General features: G+C 55.5%; 1 protein-coding gene across 1 annotated transcript in view; it reads left to right on the top strand.

The window, feature by feature from the left end:
• LOC112217983 (sperm-associated antigen 1A-like) overlaps positions 1-13256 on the top strand; it is a gene marked incomplete at its 3' end in the record, with an annotated part of 73178 nt that extends 59922 nt beyond the window's left edge. The window contains exons 17-18 of the mRNA XM_042313562.1: positions 12829-12955; positions 13114-13256. Coding sequence (XP_042169496.1) covers positions 12829-12955; positions 13114-13256 — 270 coding nt within the window. The remainder of the gene's footprint in view (positions 1-12828; positions 12956-13113) is intronic.
• Between the last annotated feature and the right edge of the window lie 904 nt (positions 13257-14160).

Genomic DNA, 14160 nt, shown 5'->3' on the forward strand with positions numbered 1-14160 from the left:
GTAACCAGTGGGAACAGAACCCCGGTCTGTGTAACCAGTGGGAACAGAACCCCGGTCTGTGTAACCAGTGGGAACAGAACCCCGGTCTGTGTAACCAGTGGGAACAGAACCCCGGCCTGTGTAACCAGTGGGAACAGAACCCCGGCCTGTGTAACCAGTGGGAACAGAACCCCGGCCTGTGTAACCAGTGGGAACAGAACCCCGGCCTGTGTAACCAGTGGGAACAGAACCCCGGCCTGTGTAACCAGTGGGAACAGAACCCCCTGTGTAACCTGTGGGAACAGAACGGTCTGTGTAACCAGTGGGAACAGAACCCCGGTCTGTGTAACCAGTGGGAACAGAACCCCGGTCTGTGTAACCAGTGGGAACAGAACCCCGGTCTGTGTAACCAGTGGGAACAGAACCCCGGTCTGTGTAACCAGTGGGAACAGAACCCCAGTCTGTGTAACCAGTGGGAACAGAACCCCGGTCTGTGTAACCAGTGGGAACAGAACCCTGGTCTGTCTGCTCTAACCCCAGCCAGTCTGCTCTAACCCCAGCCAGTCGGCTCTAACCCCAGCCAGTCTGCTCTAATCCCAGCCAGTCTGCTCTAATCCCAGCCAGTCTGCTCTAATCCCAGCCAGTCTGCTCTAATCCCAGCCAGTCTGCTTTAATCCCAGCCAGTCTGCTCTAATCCCAGCCAGTCTGCTCTAATCCCAGCCAGTCTGCTCTAATCCCAGCCAGTCTGCTCTAATCAAAGCCAGTCTGCTCTAATCAAAGCCAGTCTGCTCTAATCAAAGCCAGTCTGCTCTAACTCCAGTTTGCTCTAACCCCAGTTTGCTCTAATCCCAGCCAGTCGGCTCTAGCCCCAGTCAGTCGGCTCAGCCCCAGCCATTCTGCTCTAACGCCAGTCTGCTCTAAACCCAGTCTGCTCTAACCCCAGTCGGCTCTTATCCCAGTCGGCTCTTATCCCAGTCTGCTCTAGCCCCAGCCAGTCGGCTCTAACCCCAGTCGGCTCTAGCCCCATCCAGTCTGCTCTAACCCCAGTCGGCTCTAGCCCCAGCCAGTCTGCTCTAACCCCAGTCGGCTCTAGCCCCAGCCAGTCTGCTCTAACCCCAGTCTGCTCTAACCCCCCAGCTCTAACCCCAGCCAGCTCTAGCCCCAGCCAGTCGGCTCTAGCCCCAGCCGGCTCTAGCCCCAGCCAGGCTCTAGCCCCGGCTCTAGCCCCAGCCAGTCTGCTCTAACCTCAGTCGGCTCTAGCCCCAGTCAGTCGGCTCTGGCCCCAGCCAGTCTGCTCTAACTCCAGTCTGCTATAATGCCAGTCTGCTCTAACCCCAGCCAGTCGGCTCTAAACCCAGTCTGCTCTAACCCCAGTCGGCTCTAGCCCCAGCCAGTTGGCTCTAACCCCAGTCGGCTCCCAGCCCCATCCAGTCTGCTCTAACCCCAGTCGGCTCTAGCCCCATCCAGTCTGCTCTAACCCCAGTCAGGCTTCTAACCCCAGCCAGTCTGCTCTAACCCCAGTCTGCTCTAACCCCAGCCAGTCGGCTCTAGCCCCAGCCAGTCGGCTCTAACCCCAGTCAGGCTCTAACCCCAGTCAGTCTGCTCTAACCCCCGCCAGTCTGCTCCAACCCCAGCCAGTCTGCTCCAACCCCAGCCAGCTCCAACCCCAGCCAGCCGGCTCTAGCCCCAGCCAGTCAGCCCCAGCCAGTCGGCTCTAGCCCCAGCCAGTCGGCTCTAGCCCCAGCCAGTCGGCTCTAAGCCCCAGCCAGTCGGCTCTAGCCCCAGCCAGCCTGCTCTAACCCCAGTCAGTCTGCTCTAACCCCAGTCAGTCTGCTCTAACCCCAGTCAGCCTGCTCTAACCCCAGCCAGCCTGCTCTAACCCCAGCCAGCCTGCTCTAACCCCAGTCTGCCTCTAAACCCAGTCTGCTCTAACCCCAGTCAGCCTGCTCTAACCCCAGCCAGCCTGCTCTAACCCCAGTCAGCCTGCTCTAACCCCAGCCAGCCTGCTCTAACCCCAGTCAGCCTGCTCTAACCCCAGTCAGCCTGCTCTAACCCCAGTCAGCCTGCTCTAACCCCAGCCAGCCTGCTCTAACCCCAGCCAGCCTGCTCTAACCCCAGCCAGCCTGCTCTAACCCCAGCCAGCCTGCTCTAACCCCAGCCAGCCTGCTCTAACCCCAGCCAGCCTGCTCTAACCCCAGCCAGCCTGCTCTAACCCCAGCCAGCCTGCTCTAACCCCAGCCAGCCTGCTCTAACCCCAGCCAGCCTGCTCTAACCCCAGCCAGCCTGCTCTAACCCCAGCCAGCCTGCTCTAACCCCAGCCAGCCTGCTCTAACCCCAGCCAGCCTGCTCTAACCCCAGCCAGCCTGCTCTAACCCCAGCCAGCCTGCTCTAACCCCAGCCAGCCTGCTCTAACCCCAGCCAGCCTGCTCTAACCCCAGCCAGCCTGCTCTAACCCCAGCCAGCCTGCTCTAACCCCAGCCAGCCTGCTCTAACCCCAGCCAGCCTGCTCTAACCCCAGCCAGCCTGCTCTAACCCCAGCCAGCCTGCTCTAACCCCAGCCAGCCTGCTCTAACCCCCAGCCAGCTAACCCCAGCCAGCCTGCTCTAACCCCAGCCAGCCTGCTCTAACCCCAGCCAGCCTGCTCTAACCCCAGCCAGCCTGCTCTAACCCCAGCCAGCCTGCTCTAACCCCAGCCAGCCTGCTCTAACCCCAGCCAGCCTGCTCTAACCCCAGCCAGCCTGCTCTAACCCCAGCCAGCCAGCCTGCTCTAACCCCAGCCAGCCTGCTCTAACCCCAGCCAGCCTGCTCTAACCCCAGCCAGCCTGCTCTAACCCCAGCCAGCCTGCTCTAACCCCAGCCAGCCTGCTCTAACCCCAGCCAGCCTGCTCTAACCCCAGCCAGCCTGCTCTAACCCCAGCCAGCCTGCTCTAACCCCAGCCAGCCTGCTCTAACCCCAGCCAGCCTGCTCTAACCCCAGCCAGCCTGCTCTAACCCCAGCCAGCCTGCTCTAACCCCAGCCAGCCTGCTCTAACCCCAGCCAGCCTGCTCTAACCCCAGCCAGCCTGCTCTAACCCCAGCCAGCCTGCTCTAACCCCAGCTCTAACCCCAGCCTGCTCTAACCCCAGCCAGCCTGCTCTAACCCCAGCCAGCCTGCTCTAACCCCAGCCAGCCTGCTCTAACCCCAGCCAGCCTGCTCTAACCCCAGCCTGCTCTAACCCCAGCCTGCTCTAACCCCAGCCAGCCTGCTCTAACCCCAGCCAGCCTGCCTGCTCTAACCCTAGCCAGCCTGCTCTAACCCCAGCCAGCCTGCTCTAACCCCAGCCAGCCTGCTCTAACCCCAGCCAGCCTGCTCTAACCCCAGCCAGCCTGCTCTAACCCCAGCCAGCCTGCTCTAACCCCAGCTCTAACCCCAGCCTGCTCTAACCCCAGCCAGCCTGCTCTAACCCCAGCCAGCCTGCTCTAACCCCAGCCTGCTCTAACCCCAGCCAGCCTGCTCTAACCCCAGCCAGCCTGCTCTAACCCCAGCCAGCCTGCTCTAACCCCCAGCCTGCTCTAACCCCAGCCAGCTAACCCCAGCCAGCCTGCTCTAACCCCAGCCAGCCTGCTCTAACCCCAGCCAGCCTGCTCTAACCCCAGCCAGCCTGCTCTAACCCCAGCCAGCCTGCTCTAACCCCAGCCAGCCTGCTCTAACCCCAGCCAGCCTGCTCTAACCCCCCAGCCTGCTCTAACCCCAGCCAGCCTGCTCTAACCCCAGCCAGCCTGCTCTAACCCCAGCCAGCCTGCTCTAACCCCAGCCTGCTCTAACCCCAGCCAGCCTGCTAACCCCAGCCAGCCTGCTCTAACCCCAGCCAGCCTGCTCTACCCCAGCCACTAACCCCAGCCAGCCTGCTCTAACCCCAGCCAGCCTGCTCTAACCCCAGCCAGCCTGCTCTAACCCCAGCCAGCCTGCTCTAACCCCAGCCAGCCTGCTCTAACCCCAGCCAGCCTGCTCTAACCCCAGCCAGCCTGCTCTAACCCCAGCCTGCTCTAACCCCAGCCAGCCTGCTCTAACCCCAGCCAGCCTGCTCTAACCCCAGCCAGCCTGCTCTAACCCCAGCCAGCCTGCTCTAACCCCAGCCAGCCTGCTCTAACCCCAGCCAGCCTGCTCTAACCCCAGCCAGCCTGCTCTAACCCCAGCCAGCCTGCTCTAACCCCCAGCCTGCTCTAACCCCAGCCAGCCTGCTCTAACCCCAGCCAGCCTGCCTAACCCCAGCCAGCCTGCTCTAACCCCAGCCAGCCTGCTCTACCCCAGCCACCCCAGCCAGCCTGCTCTAACCCCAGCCAGCCTGCTCTAACCCCAGCCAGCCTGCTCTAACCCCAGCCAGCCTGCTCTAACCCCCAGCCTGCTCTAACCCCAGCCAGCCTGCTCTAACCCCAGCCAGCCTGCTCTAACCCCAGCCAGCCTGCTCTAACCCCAGCCAGCCTGCTCTAACCCCAGCCAGCCTGCTCTAACCCCAGCCAGCCTGCTCTAACCCCAGCCAGCCTGCTCTAACCCCAGCCAGCCTGCTCTAACCCCAGCCAGCCTGCTCTAACCCCAGCCAGCCTGCTCTAACCCCAGCCAGCCTGCTCTAACCCCAGCCAGCCTGCTCTAACCCCAGCCAGCCTGCTCTAACCCCAGCCAGCCTGCTCTAACCCCAGCCTGCTCTAACCCCAGCCTGCTCTAACCCCAGCCAGCCTGCTCTAACCCCAGCCAGCCTGCTCTAACCCCAGCCAGCCTGCTCTAACCCCAGCCAGCCTGCTCTAACCCCAGCCAGCCTGCTCTAACCCCAGCCAGCCTGCTCTAACCCCAGCCAGCCTGCCACCCCTCAGCCTGCTAACCCCAGCCAGCCCTAACCCCAGTCAGCCTGCTCTAACCCCAGCCAGCCTGCTCTAACCCCTCTAACCCCAGTCAGCCTGCTCTAACCCCAGCCAGCCTGCTCTAACCCCAGTCAGCCTGCAGCCTGCTCTAACCCCAGCCAGCCTGCTCTAACCCCAGCCTGCTCTAACCCCAGCCAGCCTGCTCTAACCCCAGCCAGCCTGCTCTAACCCCAGCCAGCCTGCTCTAACCCCAGCCAGCCTGCTCTAACCCCCAGCCTGCTCTAACCCCAGTCAGCCTGCTCTAACCCCAGCCAGCCTGCTCTAACCCCAGCCAGCCTGCTCTAACCCCAGCCAGCCTGCTCTAACCCCAGCCAGCCTGCTCTAACCCCAGCCAGCCTGCTCTAACCCCAGCCAGCCTGCTCTAACCCCAGCCAGCCTGCTCTAACCCCAGCCAGCCTGCTCTAACCCCAGCCAGCCTGCTCTAACCCCAGCCAGCCTGCTCTAACCCCAGCCAGCCTGCTCTAACCCCAGCCAGCCTGCCTCTAACCCCAGCCAGCCTGCTCTAACCCCAGCCTGCTCTAACCCCCAGCCTGCTCTAACCCCAGCCAGCCTGCTCTAACCCCAGCCAGCCTGCTCTAACCCCAGCCAGCCTGCTCTAACCCCAGCCAGCCTGCTCTAACCCCAGCCAGCCTGCTCTAACCCCAGCCAGCCTGCTCTAACCCCAGCCAGCCTGCTCTAACCCCAGCCAGCCTGCTCTAACCCCAGCCAGCCTGCTCTAACCCCAGCCAGCCTGCTCTAACCCCCAGCCTGCTCTAACCCCAGCCAGCCTGCTCTAACCCCAGCCAGCCTGCTCTAACCCCAGCCAGCCTGCTCTAACCCCAGCCAGCCTGCTCTAACCCCAGCCAGCCTGCTCTAACCCCAGCCAGCCTGCTCTAACCCCAGCCAGCCTGCTCTAACCCCAGCCAGCCTGCTCTAACCCCAGCCAGCCTGCTCTAACCCCAGCCAGCCTGCTCTAACCCCCCAGCCTGCTCTAACCCCAGCCTGCTCTAACCCCAGCCAGCCTGCTCTAACCCCAGCCAGCCTGCTCTAACCCCAGCCAGCCTGCTCTAACCCCAGTCAGCCTGCTCTAACCCCAGCCAGCCTGCTCTAACCCCAGCCAGCCTGCTCTAACCCCCCAGCCTGCTCTAACCCCAGCCAGCCTGCTCTAACCCCAGCCAGCCTGCTCTAACCCCAGCCAGCCTGCTCTAACCCCAGCCAGCCTGCTCTAACCCCAGCCAGCCTGCTCTAACCCCAGCCAGCCTGCTCTAACCCCAGTCAGCCTGCTCTAACCCCAGCCAGCCTGCTCTAACCCCAGCCAGCCTGCTCTAACCCCAGCCAGCCTGCTCTAACCCCAGCCTAACCCCAGCAGCCTAACCCCAGCCAGCCTGCTCTAACCCCAGCCAGCCTGCTCTAACCCCAGCCAGCCTGCTCTAACCCCAGCCAGCCTGCTCTAACCCCAGCCAGCCTGCTCTAACCCCAGCCAGCCTGCTCTAACCCCAGCCAGCCTGCTCTAACCCCAGCCAGCCTGCTCTAACCCCAGCCAGCCTGCTCTAACCCCAGCCAGCCTGCTCTAACCCCAGCCAGCCTGCTCTAACCCCAGCCAGCCTGCTCTAACCCCAGCCAGCCTGCTCTAACCCCAGCCAGCCTGCTCTAACCCCAGCCAGCCTGCTCTAACCCCAGCCAGCCTGCTCTAACCCCCAGCCTGCTCTAACCCCAGCCAGCCTGCTCTAACCCCAGCCAGCCTGCTCTAACCCCAGCCAGCCTGCTCTAACCCCAGCCAGCCTGCTCTAACCCCAGCCAGCCTGCTCTAACCCCAGCCAGCCTGCTCTAACCCCAGCCCCAGCCAGCCTGCTCTAACCCCAGCCAGCCTGCTCTAACCCCAGCCAGCCTGCTCTAACCCCCAGCTCTAACCCCCAGCCCAGCCAGCCTCTAACCCCAGCCAGCCTGCTCTAACCCCAGCCAGCCTGCTCTAACCCCAGCCAGCCTGCTCTAACCCCAGCCAGCCTGCTCTAACCCCAGCCAGCCTGCTCTAACCCCAGCCAGCCTGCTCTAACCCCAGCCAGCCTGCTCTAACCCCAGCCAGCCTGCTCTAACCCCAGCAGCCTGCTCTAACCCCAGCCAGCCTGCTCTAACCCCCCAGCCTGCTCTAACCCCAGCCAGCCTGCTCTAACCCCAGCCAGCCTGCTCTAACCCCAGCCAGCCTGCTCTAACCCCAGCCAGCCTGCTCTAACCCCCCAGCCTGCTCTAACCCCAGCCAGCCTGCTCTAACCCCAGCCAGCCTGCTCTAACCCCAGCCAGCCTGCTCTAACCCCAGCCAGCCTGCTCTAACCCCAGCCAGCCTGCTCTAACCCCAGCCAGCCTGCTCTAACCCCAGCCAGCCTGCTCTAACCCCAGCCAGCCTGCTCTAACCCCAGCCAGCCTGCTCTAACCCCAGCCAGCCTGCTCTAACCCCAGCCAGCCTGCTCTAACCCCAGCCAGCCTGCTCTAACCCCAGCCAGCCTGCTCTAACCCCAGCCAGCCTGCTCTAACCCCAGCCAGCCTGCTCTAACCCCAGCCAGCCTGCTCTAACCCCAGCCAGCCTGCTCTAACCCCAGCCAGCCTGCTCTAACCCCAGCCAGCCTGCTCTAACCCCAGCCAGCCTGCTCTAACCCCAGCCAGCCTGCTCTAACCCCAGCCAGCCTGCTCTAACCCCAGCCAGCCTGCTCTAACCCCAGCCAGCCTGCTCTAACCCCAGCCAGCCTGCTCTAACCCCAGCCAGCCTGCTCTAACCCCAGCCAGCCTGCTCTAACCCCAGTCAGCCTGCTCTAACCCCAGCCAGCCTGCTCTAACCCCAGCCAGCCTGCTCTAACCCCAGCCAGCCTGCTCTAACCCCAGCCAGCCCCCAGCCAGCCTGCTCTAACCCCAGCCAGCCTGCTCTACCCCAGCCAGCCTGCTCTAACCCCAGCCAGCCTGCTCTAACCCCAGCCAGCCTGCTCTAACCCCAGCCAGCCTGCTCTAACCCCAGCCAGCCTGCTCTAACCCCCAGCCAGCCTGCTCTAACCCCAGCCAGCCTGCTCTAACCCCAGCCAGCCTGCTCTAACCCCAGCCAGCCTGCTCTAACCCCAGCCAGCTCTAACCCCAGCCAGCTCTAACCCCAGCCAGCCTGCTCTAACCCCAGCCAGCCTGCTCTAACCCCAGCCAGCCTGCTCTAACCCCAGCCAGCCTGCTCTAACCCCAGCCAGCCTAACCCCAGCCAGCCTGCTCTAACCCCAGCCTGCTCTAACCCCAGCCTGCCTCTAACCCCAGCCAGCCTGCTCTAACCCCAGCCAGCCTGCTCTAACCCCAGCCAGCCTGCTCTAACCCCAGCCAGCCTGCTCTAACCCCAGCCAGCCTGCTCTAACCCCAGCCTAACCCCAGCCAGCCTGCTCTAACCCCAGCCAGCCTGCTCTAACCCCAGCCAGCCTGCTCTAACCCCAGCCAGCCTGCTCTAACCCCAGCCAGCCTGCTCTAACCCCAGCCAGCCTGCTCTAACCCCAGCCAGCCTAACCCCAGCCTCTAACCCCAGCCAGCCTGCTCTAACCCCAGCCAGCCTGCTCTAACCCCAGCCAGCCTGCTCTAACCCCAGCCAGCCTGCTCTAACCCCAGTCAGCCTGCTCTAACCCCAGCCTGCTCTAACCCCAGCCAGCCTGCTCTAACCCCAGCCAGCCTGCTCTAACCCCAGCCAGCCTGCTCTAACCCCAGCCAGCCTGCTCTAACCCCAGCCAGCCTGCTCTAACCCCAGCCAGCCTGCTCTAACCCCAGTCAGCCTGCTCTAACCCCAGCCAGCCTGCTCTAACCCCAGCCAGCCTGCTCTAACCCCAGCCAGCCAGCCAGCCTCTAACCCCAGCCAGCCTGCTCTAACCCCAGCCAGCCTGCTCTAACCCCAGCCAGCCTGCTCTAACCCCAGCCAGCCTGCTAACCCCAGCCAGCCTGCTCTAACCCCAGCCAGCCTGCTCTAACCCCAGCCAGCCTGCTCTAACCCCAGCCAGCCTGCTCTAACCCCAGCCAGCCTGCTCTAACCCCAGCCAGCCTGCTCTAACCCCAGCCAGCCTGCTCTAACCCCAGCCTGCTCTAACCCCAGCCTGCTCTAACCCCAGCCAGCCTGCTCTAACCCCAGCCAGCCTGCTCTAACCCCAGCCAGCCTGCTCTAACCCCCCAGCCAGCCTGCTCTAACCCCAGCCAGCCTGCTCTAACCCCAGCCAGCCTGCTCTAACCCCAGCCAGCCTGCTCTAACCCCAGCCAGCCTGCTCTAACCCCAGCCAGCCTGCTCTAACCCCAGCCAGCCTGCTCTAACCCCAGCCAGCCTGCTCTAACCCCTGCCTGCTCTAACCCCAGCTAACCCCAGCCTGCTCTAACCCCAGCCAGCCTGCTCTAACCCCAGCCAGCCTGCTCTAACCCCCCAGCCTGCTCTAACCCCAGCCTGCCTCTAACCCCAGCCAGCCTGCTCTAACCCCCCAGCCTGCTCTAACCCCAGCCTGCTCTAACCCCAGCCAGCCTGCTCTAACCCCAGCCAGCCTGCTCTAACCCCAGCCAGCCTGCTCTAACCCCAGCCAGCCTGCTCTAACCCCAGCCAGCCTCTAACCCCAGCCAGCCTAACCCCAGTCAGCCTGCTCTAACCCCAGCCAGCCTGCTCTAACCCCAGTCAGCCTGCTCTAACCCCAGCCAGCCATGATGTCAGTAAATCCAGTCAGACTAATCAGGTGTATTGTTGCTGTAGTGTGGAAATACAAACAGGAACAGCAGAGGACAGCAGGGTGTCTGCTCCTCTCTCTCTCATAGCCTAATTATAGACACAGTGTGTAACACAGAACAGGGTAGCGGAGCGTAAATTGTGTCCTAGAAAGACATGCAACACGGGCTCTCCTGGGATGGGAAACCTGGGTCCTATTCATTAGGCACCTCTCTAACCCCTCCTCTCCTCTCTTGTATCTCCTCTCCTCTCTAACCCCCCTCCTCCTCTAACCCTCTCTTCCCCTCCTCCTCTCCTCTCTTCCCCTCTTCCCCTCCTCCTCTCCTCTCTTGTATCTCCTCTCCTCTCCTCCTCAATAGCCAGTAGAGTAGTGTTGTCAGCGTTGACAGAGTGTTCTGTACCATAGAGTTGAAAGGGGCTGGCCACCCTGACATGACTCACCACACCGTACCTTTGTGTTCATGTCCTGTTCTGCGTAAAGCCCTGTGTGTACAGACAGTCACAGTACACACTCCACAGCCACATGAGAGCGTAGCTAAAAAGGACAGCTTTTCAACACACACATGGCCTTAGGGGAAGTGTTGAGTACGCCAGAGTAACGGCAGGCTTATCAACATTAAAACACTGTCTTGGTGCGAGGATGTCTGTCTGTGGGGTCAGAAAATACAAGAGAGGCTGATTGTATGAGCTGTGTTTGGCTGCTATGTTGAACAACAGTGTTGTGTTCTCCTCCAGAGCCATAGAGACACTATAATACTGTTGTATTACATTCTGCCTCCATAGAGACACTATAATACTGTATTACATTCTGCCTCCATAGACACACTATAATACTGTTGTGTTCTCCTCCAGAGCCATAGAGACACACTATAATACTGTTGTATTACATTCTGCCTCCATAGAGACACACTATAATACTGTTGTATTACATTCTGCCTCCATAGAGACACTATAATACTGTATTACATTCTGCCTCCATAGAAACACTATAATACTTTTTGTATTACATTCTGCCTCCATAGAGACACTATAATACTGTTGTATTACATTCTGCCTCCATAGATACACTATAATACTGTTGTATTACATTCTGCCTCCATAGAGACACTATAATACTGTTGTATTACATTCTGCCTCCATAGATACACTATAATACTGTTGTATTACATTCTGCCTCCATAGAGACACTATAACACTGTATTACATTCTGCCTCCATAGATACACTATAATACTGTATTACATTCTGCCTCCATAGAGACACTATAACACTGTTGTGTTCTCCTCCAGAGCCATAGAGATACACTATAATACTGTTGTATTACATTCTGCCTCCATAGAGACCTATAATACTGTTGTATTACATTCTGCCTCCATAGATATGTCAGTATAATACTGTTGTAATCAGGTTCTGTTGCTCCATAGAAATACAAACATAACACTGAGGACATTACATTCTGCCTCCATAGAGCCTAATTATAGACACTGTTGTATTACATTCTGCCTCCATAGATACTCCTATGGGAATACCTGTCCTTTCATTACATTCTGCCTCCATAGAGACACTATAATACTGTTGTATTACATTCTGTCTCCCCATAGAGACACTATAATACTGTTGTATTCCCATTCTCCTCTCCATAGAGACACTATAATCCTCAATAGCCAGTAGAGTAGTGTTGTCAGCGTTGACAGAGTGTTCTGTACCATAGAGTTGAAAGGGGCTGGCCACCCTGACATGATCACCCACCGTACCTTGTGTTCATGTCCTGTTCTTTACATTCTGCCACATGAGAGCGTAGCTAAAAGGACAGCTTTTCACACACATGGCCTTAGGGGAAGTGTTGAGAGTACGCCATGGCTTATCAACTCCATAGAGACACTATAAGTATGTCACATTCTGCCTCCATAGAGACACTATAATACTGTTGTATTACATTCTGCCTCCATAGAGACACTATAATACTGTTGTATTACATTCTGCCTCCATAGAACACTATAACACTGTTGTATTACATTCTGCCTCCATAGAGACACTATAATACTGTTGTATGAACAACATTCTGCCTCCATAGAGACACTATAATACTGTTGTATTACATTCTGCCTCCATAGAGACACTATAATACTGTATTACATTCTGCCTCCATAGAGACACTATAATACTGTTGTACATTCTCCAGAGCCATAGAGACACTATAATACTGTTGTATTACATTCTGCCTCCATAGAGACACACTATAATACTGTTGTATTACATTCTGCCTCCATAGAGACACTATAATAGTATTACACACTATAATACTTTTGTATTACATTCTGCCTCCATAGATACACTAGAATACTGTTGTATTACATTCTGCCTCCATAGAGACACTATAATACTGTTGTATTACATTCTGCCTCCATAGAGACACACTATAATACTGTTGTATTACATTCTGCCTCCATAGAGACACTATAATACTGTTGTATTACATTCTGCCTCCATAGAGACACTATAATACTGTATTACATTCTGCCTCCATAGAGACACTATAATACTGTTGTATTACATTCTGCACTCCAGAGATACACTATAATACTGTTGTGTTCTCTGCCTCCATAGATACACTATAATACTGTTGTGTTACATTCTGCCTCCATAGAGACACTATAACACTGTATTACATTCTGCCTCCATAGATACACTATAATACTGTATTACATTCTGCCTCCATAGAGACACTATAATACTGTTGTATTACATTCTGCCTCCATAGAGACACTATAATACTGTATTACATTCTGCCTCCATAGAGACACTATAATACTGTTGTATTACATTCTGCCTCCATAGATACACTATAATACTGTTGTATTACATTCTGCCTCCATAGAGACACTATAATACTGTTGTATTACATTCTGCCTCCATAGAGACACTATAATGCTGTTGTATTACATTCTGCCTCCATAGAGATACCATAATACTGTTGTATTACATTCTGTCTCCATAGATACACTATAATACTGTTGTATTACATTCTGCCTCCATAGAGACACTATAATACTGTTGTATTACATTCTGCCTCCATAGAGACACTATAATACTGTTGTATTACATTCTGCCTCCATAGAGACACTATAATACTGTATTACATTCTGCCTCCATAGAGACACTATAATACTGTTGTGTTACATTCTGCCTCCATAGAGACACTATAACACTGTATTACATTCTGCCTCCATAGATACACTATAATACTGTATTACATTCTGTCCTTAGAGCGCTGTGCTTCCTGAAGCTAGATATGTTTGCTGAAGCCAAGCAGGACTGTGACTCTGCCCTGAGGCTGGAGCCAGCCAATAAGAAGGCCTTCTACAGACGGGCCATGGCCAATAAAGGCCTCAAGGTAAAGGGACAGGTTTTAGGAGTTCACATGACTAGTTTGCGGGTTTGGCCCAATCTGGGTTGACTACTTTTGTAGACGGGTATTGAAATGACTACCTGGTCTCTTCCTCATCCTCCACATATATGTGTGTGTGTGTGTGTGTGTGCCCCCATCCCCAGGACTACCTGGCGTGCAGCTCTGACCTACAGGAGGTGCTACAGCAGGATCCCAATGTAGCGGAGGCTGAGAAGGAGCTGGAGGAGGTCACTCTGCTGCTCAGACAGAGTCTGGCCCGGGATCACCTAGCAACCCCAGGAGGACTGTACCCATCACTGAGGTAGAATATACCACACATGAATATATACACTATACTACACATGAATATATACACTATACTACCATACCCATCACTGAGGAAGAATATACTACACATTAATACATACACTATACTACACTATATACACTATACTACACATTAATATATACACTATACTACACATTAATATATACACTATACACATTAATATATACACTATACTACACATTAATAGATACACTATACTACATATGAATATATACACTATATTACACATTAATATACACTATATGACACATGAATATATACACTATACTACACATTAATATATACACTATACTACCATACCCATCACTGAGGTAGAATATACTACACATTAATATATACACTATACTACACATTAATATATACACTATACTACACATGAATATATACACACTATACATGAATATATACACACTATACTACACATGAATATATACACTATATTACACATTAATATACACTATATTACACATTAATATACACTATATGACACATGAATATATACACTATACTACACATTAATATATACACTATACTACCATACCCATCACTGAGGTAGAATATACTACACATGAATATATACACTATACTACACATGAATATTTACACTATACTACACCATATACACTATACTACACATGAATATATACACTATACTACACATGAATATATACACACTATACTACACATGAATATATACACTATACTACACATTAATATACACTATATTACACATTAATATACACTATATGACACATGAATATATACACTATACTACACATTAATATATACACTATACTACCATACCCATCACTGAGGTAGAATATACTACACATTAATACATACACTATACTACACATGAATA

The sequence above is a fragment of the Oncorhynchus tshawytscha genome, unplaced genomic scaffold (genome assembly GCF_018296145.1).
Source record: "Oncorhynchus tshawytscha isolate Ot180627B unplaced genomic scaffold, Otsh_v2.0 Un_contig_9142_pilon_pilon, whole genome shotgun sequence".
In the NCBI taxonomy this organism is placed as follows: domain Eukaryota; kingdom Metazoa; phylum Chordata; class Actinopteri; order Salmoniformes; family Salmonidae; genus Oncorhynchus; species Oncorhynchus tshawytscha.